The sequence below is a fragment of the Citrus sinensis genome, chromosome 9 (genome assembly GCF_022201045.2).
Source record: "Citrus sinensis cultivar Valencia sweet orange chromosome 9, DVS_A1.0, whole genome shotgun sequence".
Taxonomy (NCBI): Eukaryota; Viridiplantae; Streptophyta; class Magnoliopsida; order Sapindales; family Rutaceae; genus Citrus; species Citrus sinensis.
Window position 1 is genome coordinate 28,059,564 of NC_068564.1, and position 15,710 is coordinate 28,075,273.

At 43.4% G+C, this 15,710-nt stretch overlaps 2 protein-coding genes across 4 annotated transcripts; one reads left to right on the forward strand and one right to left on the reverse strand.

Annotated features, from left to right (window-relative positions):
- Nucleotides 1-6,432: 6,432 nt before the first annotated feature.
- On the reverse strand, nucleotides 6,433-7,428 carry LOC127899963 (uncharacterized). The gene has a single exon (XM_052434135.1). It carries the CDS (start codon nucleotides 7,426-7,428, stop codon nucleotides 6,433-6,435), a length of 996 nt encoding a protein of 331 aa, XP_052290095.1.
- A 5,327-nt stretch (nucleotides 7,429-12,755) lies between these two features.
- LOC102625902 (probable cytokinin riboside 5'-monophosphate phosphoribohydrolase LOGL10) lies at nucleotides 12,756-15,244 on the forward strand. Of its 3 annotated transcripts, XM_006474897.4 has the most exons (5): nucleotides 12,756-12,919; nucleotides 13,105-13,261; nucleotides 14,171-14,299; nucleotides 14,432-14,616; nucleotides 14,703-15,244. In XM_006474897.4, the coding sequence occupies exons 2-5, from the start codon at nucleotides 13,154-13,156 to the stop codon at nucleotides 15,094-15,096; spliced, it is 816 nt and encodes a 271-aa protein (XP_006474960.1). In that variant the 5' UTR covers nucleotides 12,756-12,919; nucleotides 13,105-13,153; the 3' UTR covers nucleotides 15,097-15,244. The 3 variants fall into 3 exon arrangements, with proteins under 3 accessions (XP_006474960.1, XP_006474959.1, XP_015384597.1); XM_006474896.4 differs by having other exon boundaries at nucleotides 12,767-13,261; XM_015529111.3 differs by lacking the exon at nucleotides 12,756-12,919 and having other exon boundaries at nucleotides 13,113-13,261; nucleotides 14,176-14,299.
- Nucleotides 15,245-15,710: the final 466 nt, after the last annotated feature.

The following is a 15,710-nucleotide window of genomic DNA, read 5'->3' on the forward strand; positions in this document are numbered from 1 at the left end:
TTTATTTACTTAACACCAGTCCCCCAGTTTCTGGTCTTGCGAGTGAAATGAGTTAAGAGTGGAAACTGATATTTGAGTCTTGCCAACCCGGGGGCTTCCCACCTGGTCCTCTTGTTAACTGGGACGGACCTGAGGTACCATTTTTCTTATGGGGAGACTCCGACCTGAGCATGGGCCTAAGTGAACAGATCCATTGCATATCTGGGTTTACATCTATCCTGGCCTCTTGTAACGGTTAGTGACGTGGCATCACTAGACTCTTCGTATTTGAAATTTGAAACCACGGGCTATCCACCCTCGATATGTGGTGAGTGAGCTGGCATCTTCATCACTTAAATGCTTCTATTTTTCCCCTTTCCACTTCAAATCCCTAGGTTGAAATCCTCGTTGCTTTGTTCATCCGTTTCTCCACCATTAACTAGCCCCCTCTCTGAACTTTACTCACACTTCCTGCGTCCGGGGTTTCTACTTGCTGGCTTTTTCTCTGTCACGGCAGCGCTATTAGGGCCAGTTAATCTCAGGTACTGCTTTTAATCTCTTCTCTGGTTGTTGTTGATTGGGTTCTGTGTTGCCTCCTTTTGTATCCGTACATTCGAGTTTTCTTTGCTTTCTTTCGAGATTCCGATATATCAAACCGGAAAAGGAAGTTAATTGTTGATGAGGGCGAGGAAGAATCAGGGGATTCGGGCGAGGAAGAATCAGGGGATTCGGGCCTCAACGTGCCAATACCCACCGATTTCTTAGGTCCCTCCAGTAGTGTAGGTCCTTCCCATGCCAGGGATACCCTTGAGTACCCACGCCCTTTGGTTGTCTCTCCCTCCCCCGAACTAGAGCTTGTAGGGAATATGGGTGGACCTGCGTCGGGCTCTGGTGAGGACCACAGCTTTGATGGGGTTGGGATCCCTGAAAGAGTTGGTGATGGTGAGGGGAGCAGCTCCGGACCGAGCGGACCTCCTCAGAGAAGGCACCTTGGTCATAGGGTAGAGGCGGATTCTTACCCTATTGACTACACAGCTTGTGCCACCACCCAAACTGATCTGTTCAAGCTGAGGAACCTTTACGACATTCCTGCGGACATTCTCCTGATAGTTCTAGGAAAAAGTGATGTCCCTAGTCGGCCTCCGCGGGGGTATGTGACGATGCACCTGGAGAGCTTCAAATTAGGAGCTCGGCTGCCCCTTCAACGTTATTTTGCCAAGATATTGGGTGGTATGCACCTGGCCCCCGGTCAGCTACACCCCAACGGGTGGAGGGTTCTCTCGGCTATGTATGTGTTGTGGAAGAGGTGTGGATCAGATGAGCCCTCCCTCGTTGAAGTGAAGCATTTATACCAGCTGAGGAGTAGCCCGAAGGAAGCAGGTTGGTATTACTTCATGTCGAGCTCTGCGAAGAGGAAACCAATCACCGGCTTCCCCTCTTCGTGCAAAAATTGGAAGAACAAATTCTTCTTTGCTGGGGGAGCTTGGTGTCCAGCAGCTCATTCGTTGGGTGGTGATATTTACCTTCCAACACATTTTGTCACCCCAGGTCGTTCATTTTTTGCCTATACTCTTTCTCGACTTGTTACTTACTGGGTTCTTTAACCTTGTCTGTTCTTTCAGAGTCGTGGGGTTTGATAAAGGGGCTTGAAGACCGACCTCTGCTCTAGGTGGAAACTGCTCTGGTGAACGCATCTACCTGCCAAGATCTCCAGTCACCGACAGCCCTGGTTGGTTCGGGTTTGGTGGACATAGCTACCGGAATGGATAACAAGATTCTTAGCGCTCTGTCCCGAAAGCGTGGTTGGGCTCCAAGCAGCTTCAGCAACCCTCCTCCTCCTCCAAAGAAGAGCAGCGTCGGCCCCTCCAAGGCTCCTGTCCCTGCTCTGCCCCCTTCTCCACCCCGTAAGAGTGGTGGGGAGAAAACCTCCGACAAGAGTCCTGAGGTCAGCTTGCAGTCTGGAGACCGATCTTCTCCTCTTCCATCTCGGGATCAAGGTGACTACCTGAGCTCATATCAGAAAGATTACAAAAGATCGGTTGGGCCCAAGATGGTGAAGGACACGAGAGCATGGACCTCTCCGAGTTAGCTGCTTCTGTTCAAAGAGTCTCCTTCAGGCTGGCCACAATGGTCTCGTGTTACAAGACCGGGTCCGCGCGTCATGAGAGGAAGCTTCAAGCTGATAACCAGGAGTTGAAAAAGAAAGCCGAATCTGCTGATCAGTCCAAGGAGCTGGCCGAGCTGAACAAGCAGCTTACGGAGCTTGAGGAAAAAGTTGCGATTGCTGAGTCTACTTCCTCCAAGCTTGAGGGTGAGCTGGGTGATCTGAAATCCGATCTTCAGGCTACTCAAAGTGAAAGAGATACTCTGAGAACCGCCCTTGAGGGAGAGATCAAATCCCTGAGTGACCAGCTGGCTGAAGAGAAAGGTAAATCCGCTGATGTGGATGATCGGTTGGATGCTGAGTATAACTCCGGGGTTGCTTTCAGCTATAAGTGCATCATGTCTGTACTCAAGGAAGAATACCCCGAGCTCGACATGAGCAAGCTGGAATCTGGTGTGGAGAGGTATATGACTGGGGCCGGCCAGGGAGATAAGGAGCAGGATGAGCAGGAGTAGGTGGAGGTTCCTTTGAATGGGGAGCAGGAGGGTGAAGCTGGGCAGCGTGCTTTTGAAGTGGGGCAGGGGTCCATGCCTCCTCCTCCCGATGTTGCTGATCTTCCACCTCCCGAGATAGCTGACCCTTCACCTGCTGAGGCCGTTGATCCTCCTAATCCTTAGGTCTATTTTTGTGAAGACTGTAGTTTTTCATTTGCCCTGTAAACATTTGAACGTTTATATAAAAATTTTTTTAAATGTTCTCTATTGGCTTTCTTATCTGGTTTCGCTTGTTGGTTCTTTAGTGCATCGAACAGGAATAGGCATCCGTTTGCCTTGGTAAAAATTTTCGCAAAATCGCCTGCTGGTCTTTGGTGACTGAGCAGGAGCAGACACATATTTGCCTTAGTAAAAGTCTCATAAATTTAGCTGCTGGCCCTTCATTGTCCGAGCAGAAGTAGGCATTTTCTTGCCTTAGTAAAATTTTCATAAATTAGCTGCTGGTCTTTCGTTGACCGAACAGAAGCAGGCACTTTCTTGCCTTCGTAGAATTTTCGTAGATTAGCTACTGGTCTTTCGTTTGACCGAGAAGCATGCACTTTCTTGCCTTCGTAGAATTTTCGTAGATTAACTGCTGGTCTTTTGGTGACCGAGCAGAAGCAGGCACTTTCTTGCCTTACTAGATTAGCTGCTGGTCTTTCGTTTGATCGAGCAGAAGCAGGCACTTTCTTGCCTTAGTAGATTAGCTGCTGGTCTTTTGTTTGACCGAGCAGAAGCAGGCACTTTCTTGCCTTCGTAGAATTTTCGTAGATTAGCTGTTGGTCTTTTGGTGACCAAGCAGAAGCAGGCACTTTCTTGCCTTACTAGATTAGCTGTTGGTCTTTCGTTTGACCGAGCAGAAGCAGGCACTTTCTTGCCTTAGTAGATTAACTGCTGGTCTTTCGTTTGACCGAGCAGAAGCAGGCACTTACTCGCTTTAGTAGATTAGCTGCTAATCTTTCGTTTAACCGAGCAGAAGCAGGCACTTTCTTGCCTTAATAGAATTTAATGGGTTTGCTAACAGACGAGTTCCATATTGAATTCATCTTTATTGAATTTTGAATGCGTTACAGAAACATGGAATATATGTGTGTGTCACAAATCACCGTGCTCGTAACAGAAATAACTTATCCAAATGAAAACTAATAGAGCACTTTGCTTACTGGAAGTACTTTTTCAAGTGCTCGGCGTTCCACGACCTCTTCACCTCTCGTCCGTCTGGATACGCCAGCTTGTAGGCTCCTGGTCCAGTTGCTCGTATCACCCTGTACGGGCCTTCCCATTTCGGTCCAAGAGCTCCATGGTTGGGATTCCTGGTGTTTTGGTTCACCTTCCTGAGCACCCAATCTTCTGTTCGGAACTGCCTCACGTGTACGTTCTTGTTGTAATAACGCATAACCCTTTGCTGACACTGGGCCACTTTCTGTGAGGCCCCTTCCCTTTTCTCCTCAAGTAGGTCCAGGCTTAAGCAGATCTGCTCGTCATTTTGCTTTTCAGTGAAATATTCCGTTCGATGTGTCCCCACTCCAATTTCTGCTGGGACTACCGCCTCATGACCGAAAGCTAAAGCGAACAGGGTTTCCCCCGTGGCGGTTTTGTGAGTTGTTCGGTATGCCCATAACACTCCTGGTAGCTCGTCAACCCAGGCTCCCTTCTTCTCTCCCAACCTAGTTTTCAGGAGCTTCTTTATCACTTTGTTGGCCACTTCCACCTGTCTGTTTGCCCGGGGGTGAGCGGGGGTACAGAACTTCAGATCCACCCCCAAATTTTGGCAAAATTCCTTGAAGTTGCCGTTGTCAAATTGCTTCCCGTTGTCTGTAATGATGGTATAGGGAATCCCGTATCTGCAGATGATGTTCTTCCAAATGAAATCAGTTGTCTTTCTCTCCGTGATTTGGCTGAAGGCCCCCACTTCCACCCACTTGGTGAAGTAGTCTATTGCCACAATTGCATGTGTTGCCGCTCCCCGGCCCTTAGGTAACGGACCAATCACGTCGATTCCCCACTGAGCGAAAGGCCACGGGAATGTCATAGTGGTCAGCTTTTCTGGGGGTTGTGCAGGAACCTCAGAGAAGCTTTCGCAGGTTTTACAGTTCTTTGTCATCCTTTTCTCATCCTGGTGCATTGTTGGCCAGAAGTATCCTTGCCGAAGTGCCTTGAAGGCTAAAGTTCTTGCCCCCGAATGATTGCCGCATATTCCTTCATGAATCTCCCTCAGTACATAATCTGCCTCCTCCTCATCCACACATCTCAAAAGGGGCAAGGTGAACCCTCAGCGATACAGCACTTCATCTAGTAGCGTGTACCTCGCTGCTCGGCATTTTAACTTTCTTGCTTACCTTTTGTCCTCTGGTAAAACTTTATCGCGGATATATGCGCGAATCGGGTCCATCCAGGATTCTCCAGTGCTTACTCTCATCACTTCCACTTCCTCTCCTATACTCGGCGAGGTCCTTACCTCTAGTGGGACCGACTTAGGTAATTTCGGATATGCAATTGCGGCCATCCTAGCCAACATATCCGCTCGGTAATTCTCATTCTGGGATATCTGCTTTACCTCCACTTCTTGGAAAAGCCTGACCATCTGCCTTGCCTTTTTCAAATAAAGACCCATCTTCTCTCCCCTTGCTTGGAACTGATCGTTGAGCTGATTACATACCAATTGAAAATCTGCTCGAATTTCTATCCTCTCTGCTCTTAAAGCATGTACAAGTCCGAGCCCGGTGATAAAGGCTTCATATTCAGCTTGGTTGTTTGTGAGCTGAAATTCGAACTTCACTGCATATGTTATTTCGGTCCCTTCTGGGCTCCGTATTACAACTCCTGCTCCAGATCCTTGCTCACTACATGATCCGTCAACCATTATCAACCACACCCCCTCTGTTTTCTCCTGCTCTATTGGTTGCTCCTCCCGAACTTCTTCCCCTGGCTCCGCTCGGTCAACCATAAATTCTGCCAGTGCTTGGGCTTTGATTGCTCCTCGGGGTTTATAGGAGAGGTCAAATTCACTTAGCTCCACAGACCATTTTACTAACCGACCAGATGCATCTGGTTTTTGAAGTGTTTGCCGAAGAGGCTGGTCAGTCATCACAACAATCTGGTGGGCCTGAAAATACGGTCTGAGTTTTCGGGCTGCCGTTATTAGAGCTAGCGCCCACCTCTCCATCAATGGATATCTGGTTTCTACGTCTACCAGGACTTTGCTCGTATAGTATACCGGGTGTTGCTTTCCTTCCTCTTCTCTGACCAAAACCGAGCTGGTAGCCCATTCAGAGATTACCAGGTACAGAAACAGCTGGTCACCCTCTCTCGGAGTTGACAGTAACGGTGCACGGGCCAGATATTCCTTCAGCTGCCCAAATGCTTCATCGCACTCTGATGTCCACTCCATCTTTCTCCCTTTCTTTATGATTTGGAAGAAATGGTGGCATTTATCTGTGGCCCGCGAGATGAATCGGTTCAATGCTGCCAATTTCCCTGTAAGGCTCTACACCTCCTTAACTGTCCGCGGAGATCTCATTTCTGTAACCGCTCGTATTTTTTCAGGGTTGGCCTCAATCCCTCGGTGGCTTACCAGGAATCCCAGGAATTTGCCCGAGCTGACCCCAAATGCAAATTTCTCCGGGTTTAGTTTCATCTCATACTTCCTCAGTAATTCAAAGGTCTCTTCTAGATGCTTCACATGATCCCTCGGCTCTTTGGACTTTGTAATCATATCATCCACGTATACCTCCATAGTGTGTCCAATCAACGGTTTGAAGATCTTGTTTACCAACCTTTGATAGGTGGCTCCTGCATTTTTTAGGCCGAAAGGCATTACCCTGCTGTTGAGTCCACCAGCTGATCTATTTTGGGTAGGGGAAAGCTGTCCTTTGGGCATGCCTTATTGAGGTCCGTGAAGTCCACACACATTCTCCACTTTCCGTTGGCCTTTTTTACCAGGACTACATTTGAAATCCATTCTGGGTACCTGGCTTCCCTTATAAATCCTGCTTTCAATAGCTTCTCCACCTCGGTGTTTATGGCCTCGTACATTTCCTGGTTAAAGCATCTCCTCTTCTGTCTCACTGGCCTTGCCCCCTTTTTTATGGCCAACTTGTGGCAAGCTACCCCGCGGTCAATTCCTGGCATATCCTCATGAGACCAGGCAAATATATCTGCATGGGACCGTAGACACTTCACTAGCTCGCCTTTTATTGCTTCGCCCAATTCTGATCCGACCTTAACCACTCTGCTAGGGTCATTCCTGCTTACAACAACCTCATTCAGCTTCTCAACAAGTTCCTGGCGACCATTTTTTGAATCCCCTCGGCTATCTAGAGAGGTCACCTGCAGCGTTTCCTTGGCCGCTGTAGCATAGCAGCTCCTCGCCATTCTTTGGTCGCCTTTTACTACACCCACAACTCCATTTATTCTGTACTTCAGCGCCAGATAATGCGTGGACATTACACATTGGCTTATCCTCATGAACGGTCTCCCCAATATCATCTGGTAAGGATTTCTTTCCTCTACCACGACAAAGTCCAGCATCATCGTTCTTTCAAATGGCTTTGTCCCCACAGTAATCGGGAGTTCAATGACCCCCATGGGAGTTAGTCGTCCCCCTCCAAATCCCTTCAATGATGTATTCGTCCGCTCCAGCTTTAAGTCTGAAATCCCCATATCATTTAGGGCCGACTTAAACAGAATATCGACTGAACTGCCTGTGTCCACCAGTATTCGCTGCAATTCTGTACCGGCCACCTTTGCCTTAATCACTAAGGCATCCTCATGAGGATACAGAATACCCTTTTCGTCATCCTCCGTCCACATAATGGGAACTTACCGCACTTTTGCTCTTTTGGCTGCTGGCAAATTTAGAAGCACCTTTTTGCCAGTCATGGCGTATCTCCCATAGTTCTTCCGTGCTCTGTTTGAATCCCCGGCCAATGTTGGCCCTCCTGCTATCACACGGATGGCCGGCTGTTCTCGTTCCAGACCCCTCTCAACTCCTTCATCCCGTGTGTACTCTGACTCAATGACAGGGGACACTCCGTCTACATACTCGTCCAAGTATCGGTTCCTTACTAAATCTTCCACCTGAATCTTCAGGTCACGACATTGGCTGATAGTGTGACCGTGAGTGTCGTGGAATTTGCAGAATCTGCCCTTATCCCGTCGATGAGCCAGTTTTGTTATTGGGGCTGGAGGGTATAGCAGGCCTCGTCCCTCGATCTTCTCATATAATTCCTCCATAGAGATTTTTAATGGAGTGTACTGTCTATAGGCCGAGCTCTGGTCTACCAGCTGAACTGCTCGGTTATTATGAATGTCACATCGGGCTGTCCCAGTTGCTAACTGATCTGGTCGACTAGCCCTGGAATTGGTTGCATGTAATGCTCTGGGAGTGTTGTGGTAGGGGTGGGCAGCCATCTGCCGGAATTCTCGCTGCCGCTCTGGGATCGGGGGGCGCTGAGGTTGAGCCCGGCTGTGTTGGAACTGTTGTGCTCTCGGAGCTATGGGGTAAGGGCGGGACCGAGCTGATATTCCGCCCATCCCTGAAGATTCTCTAGTTCGCTTTCCCAACCCGCTCCCTTTCGGGGCTCTCCGCTCCTTTCGCCTCAGCTCTTCCAGCTGTTCACTTTTAATTCTTGCTGATTTCTCCTCTTCGATTTCTATATCTCGTCTCGCCTGCTCATATCCCGACGAGTAATTCTGTACGAGGGGGCTTATTAAGTTATACCACAATCGGCCGATTCTTACACCTTCTTTTAATCCCCTCAACGCTTGCGGGTGATTAAAAGCTCCCAAATCCAGCACGGCTCGGTGGTATCATTTTATAAAATCCCGAAGGGATTCATGCTCCTCCTGCTTCATCCCCATCAATTCCATCATGTCGTCCTCTGTGGCCACTACCCCTCGGAACTGCTCGGCCAACTCCTGGCACATCTGCTCATACCCCTTTATACTTCATTGGGGCAGCTTGCGGTACCATTCTCGGGCTCGTCCCTCTAGTGTCAACGGGAACATCCTACACCTCTGAGCTGGTGTCAACCCCTGCACACCCGTCATGTCGTTGAAACGCTCAATGTTCACCAACGGGTCACTTCGCCTGGAGTATTTGAGGTCAGGGAAGCGGAAATCTCTTGGGATTATGGTACTCATGATCTCAGTTGATAACGGAGATTCGTCATCTAGCATTATCCTTCAGCTCGGGGGCTTTCTCTTGCCCTGCATCTCCTCTATCACCTGCGCCAATCTGCGCACCTCCCCCTCCAATTCTATAGCACGATCAGGATCACGTGCAGCTATCTGGTCTCGCTCCTGCTCGACGTTCTGCAACCGCTGTCTGAGCTCTCCTTCATCAACACTGGCCCCTCGGCCATTAATTCGCAGTATTCGTCCGGGGCGAGGTTGGTCTCTCCCTTCATCCACGTGTTCCCCTGGGACCCGACCAGTACTTCTATGGGGATGCACCCCATTAGGTTGATCTGGGGGCGGAGGGATTTCCTTGACTCTACGCCCCCGGATGCTGGGTTCTGCTCCAACTTCGTCTCTTCCCACGGGGGTTTCACAATCCCTTCTCCGCTCATCCCTCAGCTCAAACAATATGGTTGTGAGAGTCTCCATTTGTTTCTTCATCCGCTCCAATCGATCTTGCATCACCCTCTCTCGGGCTTCATTTGTAATTTCCCGAAGGGTGATTGTCTCCCCCGATTCGTTATCCTTCCTCAAAGCGTCCTTCCTTGACAAATCCATGTCTAATCGTTCGATGTTTCTCCGGTAACTACTAATTCGGTGGTAGTTTTTTATCCAGCTCCCCACAGACGGCGCCAAAATGTTGATGCTGAAATCTGCTCGCCTCTTGACCGACCAGATTCTTTCACCAACGTTTGTGTTATCTACTATTGCTCGTTCACTAGGATTGGAATCATCCTCCTTTCTCTCAATAGACCTGCACTCACTAAAAATGGATCAGAGACGCCGGTGGTTTTGCCGGCGTAAACCCTCCGATGCCTAAGTTAGCACAAGGTGTTTACGGAAAAACAGTGTAATTTGGATTCCAGGAGTTTATTAAAAATTTGTAAGGAAATGGCTTGGTTGCAATTTGACAGGGTTTTCCATCTCTCTTTTTTTCTATCCCTTTCTTCATCGATTTCTTCCTCTTTTATAGCCGCTGTCCCCCCGTTCCCATTTGCCCTTCACCCCACCTTTTTCGGGTAGTGGCAGCCCCTCCCGGAACTCTAACCGCTGCATTATGGGCAAATGTGGGATCTCGCATCTCCCGCAACGGTTCTGGGAACAGCGCAACTACCGCGATTCTGTGGGATCGTGTTCCCGCTTTTTTGGGGGACGGGTACCGGCTCGATATATACCTCTGGTTGGTAATCGCCTATGATCGGTTCATGCTTGTCCCCGTGTTCTGCTCGTACTATTTGGCCGAGGTGATCCATGCCGGGGTGGAAATTAGTAGCATGGCCGACCTGGTGCTTTTATTTACTTAACAAATATTCAACCTAAAAAAAGAAGCAATTGTCCATTGTTGGACCTCCCAACCGCTCAGTTCAAGTGGATCTTCAAACTCTCATGGCATTCAATAAAAGAGTGATGTGCAGACTCTAGATGAAATGTATCTGCTCAATGAGTAGAGGAATGATTGTTCTTTGTAGCCTTCTTGTGGGATTATTGTTCTAACATCCGCAGTGTGAGATGGATGCAGGGATCAACTTGACACAGAGAAGATAGCGTCTTAAGTAAGGGCGACCACACTATTATCTCGATGACTATAAACAGAGGGGTCTCAGGTAAATGATTCTCGAGCTGAAACAAACGCCATTCCTTCTATCAATCTTATAATTCTAAAGTTTTAGATATATAAAATTTATTCTTCCAAAAACCTAATGGCCAACTAGTGAATCCTCCGTAAGCTTAAAGATCCCCTCACTAGCCTTTCAGGAGGCTCCACTACACATTTACAAGTTATCCAGATCACAAGAAACTCTCTTAAGAGATATCATAAGCTTATTTAAAAGAAACCCATAACTGAATTGAAAGTGGGAAGGTTCCTACTGGCACCTTAATTGTTTGTTCTCATTTGTAGGGATAGAATGAGCAATACATACGACTCAATCCATCTTTAGGCAAAAAATATTTTTCACATCTCAGAATATGTGCCCTCCACCTCAGCCTATAACTTTGCCACGTCGGATCCACTTCATTTGACAATTGACCTAAATTCTTGCATCAACAGAACTCAACCAATAGTTTATCGAATGAGAAGAATTTAAATCTAAGATAACTTGTAATTTCTAAAATATTATATAAATGGAGCGAGTATGATTCTTACTACAAAAAAACTACTACTTAATAATCGTCATAAATTTTTCGTTCTCAATAACAATTTTTTACTTACCAGTTGATTTTTTAATTAAATTTATCAAAAATTGTTATTTTATCATATTTTCAAACGTATGACAATTGTCACATACAAATATTTTATTTGTTACCTTAATATGATTAATTAATCAACTAAAAATATATAGCAAATAATGTTGTTCACATTACAGTGCAAGACACCACTTGATGGTATTTAACATTATTCACGAATCTTTATCTTATCACAACACATACAATTGCTTTATAAATAGTCTGTTATTGAGCGAAATATTTTAATAAAACACTATATTTTAGGAAAATTTGAAAAATATATGCTTTAGCATGAATTACGAGTGCACATATGAAACTTTTAAATCATGGATTAAAAATGTACTCATTTCATTGGCATGGTAACTATTGCATGATTAAGAGTTGTATTTTGTGCATAATTGTTGCATATAAGATTTAAGTTTGCAGTGTTTCATTTCAATGTATATATACATATGTATTAAGGTTTACGTTGAGATATTGGAGTAAATTAATACGAATTGTAATATTTTGAGATTCAAATTTAATATATCGGAGGAGTTCTCCGAATTTTCTTGCTGCCCATTTTTCTTGCCTTTTTAGTATCCATCTTTACCATTTTTAATCAACATATCATTTCAACTCCAATCATCAATATCCCCTTGAGGCAGAAGCTAGTAAAAATAGCTTCTTCTTTTTTTCTCTTTATTTAGAAAAGGATATAGAAATATAGTAGTGATGCAAAGATAGCCTAAATTATAGGAAAAAGCCCTAGTTTATTCAATTACCACATTTTCAGTGTTTAAATATACTCTAATGTAAATGATTTCAAAATTTCATAGTTGAATTTATCATTAATCAATAATATGTTTATTTTATGCTTTACTTGTTTTTAAAATATTAAGAAACAACAATATTGTTGTAAATTGAGTGAGTATGATTTTTGTTAAAAAATAGTGTTACCTTAAATCTATTATATACAATAACCCTCATAATTTTGTTGTCAGTGATTGTAAATTTTTCATCATCATCTTACGAATCATTTTTTTTTTCATATTTTTTAATATGTATTGTTTTGTAACATTCATAAACTTGTATATTGTAATGCAAAAAATAGATAAATAAATAATAAAATTAAGTGTAAAAAAATTGATACCATTCACCACTTTTAAATATATTTTTGAAACAATAAATAAACATGTCTCATGTAGTTACTAAATTATTTAATATGCAGATTAGAAAAAATCTTTGGAATTTTTTTAAAAGAACTTAGGTTTTTGAAAATTTGCAATGCTCTTTTAAATTATCAAGGTGGTTCTTTAGTATATATTATAATTCAATAATTTTAATGTACTTATAAAATTGAGATATTAAATTTGTATCCCAACTATATAACAAATATCATACATTATATTATTAGCTCATGCCACAAATAATTACTTAGTTCAGTGAATTTACATCAGTGCCAATCATTAATAAGACACTTTATCTACTAACATTTCAAGAACATCAGCTAATTCTGGTTAGAGGTGGGCATATAAACTGATACATACTTTGAAAAAATAAGTTCGGTTCAATTTGAAAAAAAAAAAAAATCTATCGGTTCATTAAAAATAAGAAAAAATCGACCTGAATTAGAAAATTGAAGATTTTAAAGATTAAAAAATCAAAAGAATCGAACCACACCAGGTTGATTCGGTTCGGTTTAGTTTATAATTTTAAGAGTAATCATTCTATGCTCAGTTTGATAGAAAAAACCAAATAGAACCGAATTGTACCCACCTCAAAATTTCGTTAAAAAAAGAAAAGTCAAACAAGAAAACACCATGCCCTTTCAACAAAATTGGCACTAAGCCAAGCTGACAAGTACCACGACACATTGGAACCCAATTCCTGTTGTTTCTGCAAACTCTCTAACAAGGTTCGTTATATATCCCAATTTGCTGCAACTTTGCAGACACACATTTTGTTATTCTTTCAGTTACCTTTATTACTTGCCTGTACCTGCATAATCACTTCTAAACAACCAATCTTTCACTAATTTGGAGGGTCTGAAAATATGGGATTTTCGATGGTGGGTTCATTTGGTCACCATGTTTTTGTCAGGAATTCTAGTCACAGGACTGTAAAGTTTGGGTCTTTCCGTGGGAAAAAAATGATTAACTATAATGTTACGATTCCAAAGTTTAAGACCTGCGCAGGAAGAGCTTTGCTTTGCAAGCGTGAGTTCGTTGACTTTGATGAGAGATCGAGCCCAGATGAGGTAAGTTTAGTTTATAGTTTCATTAAAGCTACAAACTTTTGTTCTTTTAAAATCAATTTTTAATTGTGGGGTTTTTAGTCGTGTAGTTTTGTTTGCTATGCTATCAATTTGATCAAATGATTTTAACAGCTATGAATTTGATCAAATTATTTTTACCCCGTCAGCAAAATGTGGATTATTGCGAGATATCGTAAATGAAACATTTTGATGATTGATTCATTGCGGAAAAGCTATGAGGCAGACCAGAGAATAAATGCTGGTGCCAATGTAAGGTTGGCTTATCTGCAGCTGACTTTCAGGCTCGGCATCTTTCAATTGAATGCCGATAACGCATAATGTTATATGGAGATGAATTTTTCTTGCAATTACATTAGAGGGAAGTATTGTCAGAATACTGTTTATGTTTTGACAGCAGATTTTATGGCTGTGCTGTTCTCCTGTATTTCAAACTTTTGATCTGTGGATAATTATTCTCGAATTCCCCCGGTTACTGGTATACTTCCTTGGAACAGAACACTAAATCGCACTTTGTTGATTTTACCTCACAAATTAATTGATTTTCGCAATCTCGGATTAGCATTGATGGGATGTGGTATGCTTTTGGATATCTGCTGGACTTTGAAGCATCATTTTTTATAGCCAAATTATGATTGTTATGCTACTGAAAAGTTGGGATATAGGGCCATATCATCTCTAGCCCTGCTACTTACTAGTTGCTTGTGCTTTCCTTAAGGCATGGTTACTAGCTAGAATCTCTTTTAATAATTGTTTGTTATAGATTTTATTTGCTACCTTGGGCAACTGCTTTCTTATTTGTGGAGTGGTTGTTTTATCGTGAATATGAAGCGCTTTACAATTTTGATAAACAAGAAGAAGCTCATTCTCTAACTTGGCTTTCTTGTTTGAAAGGTTAGAAAAGAGATTGAGCAATGCTACGAGCTTATACACCGACTAGGTAGGGGAGTTGTATATTTGGGTTCTTCAAGAATGGGACCTGATCATCCGCATTACTTACAATCATTCGAGTTGGGTGGAGAGGCAAGGCATCTCGTATTATAGTTTCACATCTTTCTTTTTAAATGAATATTTCATCAAATATAAGTGCATATCATCTCACTGTCTAGTTTTTTCTGATAGCCTTTTTTATGACTTAACACTGTAACTCAGCAGATTGCTAGGCTTTTGGACTGTACTACTTGGTCAGGAGCTGGTCCAGGACTCATGGATGCTGTCACCAAAGGTGCTATGCAAGCAGGAAAGCCAGTTGGTGGATTTAAGGTCGGTAAAGAAGCTGGTGAATGGACAGCCTCTAATTTCCATCCTTACCTTCCTTTAGAAACCTATCTTACTTGCAGGTAAATAATACCATTGCTACATTTTGCTAACACCATCTTTGAGTTTGAGGTCTCTATGTTGCATGAGTATTTCAAACAAAATGCAGGTTTTTCTCGGCAAGAAAGCATGGACTCATCGATTGTGCAGTTAGGAATGATAGCTGCGATAGGACTGCTGTAGTTGCTCTCCCTGGTGGGGTTGGTACTCTGGATGAGATGTTCGAGATTCTCGCTTTAATTCAGTTAGAAAGGATTGGATCAGAGCTTCCAGTTCCTTTTCTTGTGATGAACTATGACTCATTTTATAAGAAGCTATTAGACTTTCTTGGTGATTGTGAGGATTGGGGTACTGTGGCCAAAGATGAGGTAGCATCATTATGGAAAATCTGTGACAGTAACTCAGAAGCTTTATCTTACTTGGCAGAATTCTATGATCTCTCATCTATTGACAAACGTGTGCACGAAGTTAACTTGAAAAGTACACATGGAATAGTTTCTTAACAAGCTGCAAAGTCTATGTGCACGCTGACTGTAATATTTCTGTCTGTCCAGCTTAAATCATGTTGAAAACTCTTATACTATGCGCACAGAGATGGTTATTATGCCATTGCCCTCGAATATCAAAACATTCAGCTAGGCATTTGTGTTAGTTTCACTTTCCTGGAAAGCTTTTCCTAGTTTCTGTCATGTGTTCAAAGATTTTCATTAAATTATTCGACTCACATATTACCATTGAAACATTTTAAGGAACTTGAGAAACACAAAAAAGAACTTGATATACAGATAGCGTCTCTGTATTCTGCCTTAATGTTAAATATACAGTGGGCTAAATTCTAAACCCTTCTAGCTATACAGAAAAACAAGCAATTTCATGTGCCCCATATGCGTGGTTCACATCACTGAACAGCAGATAGGCTTCTTAGGTTTGTGATCTATTTTAGCAGCCGGCAGTGGTGCCTGTGTAGGTTTTGCTTCTGTTGGCTCTGCTGCATCCAACTCTTCCTTACTTGCGTGCTCTTGGCTCGCATATTGTGTTGGAAGATTATCCCAATATCGATCAAATCCATAGTCTATTCGATCTGGTCTGATATGTTTTCCAACTTTTGCTAGCTTTT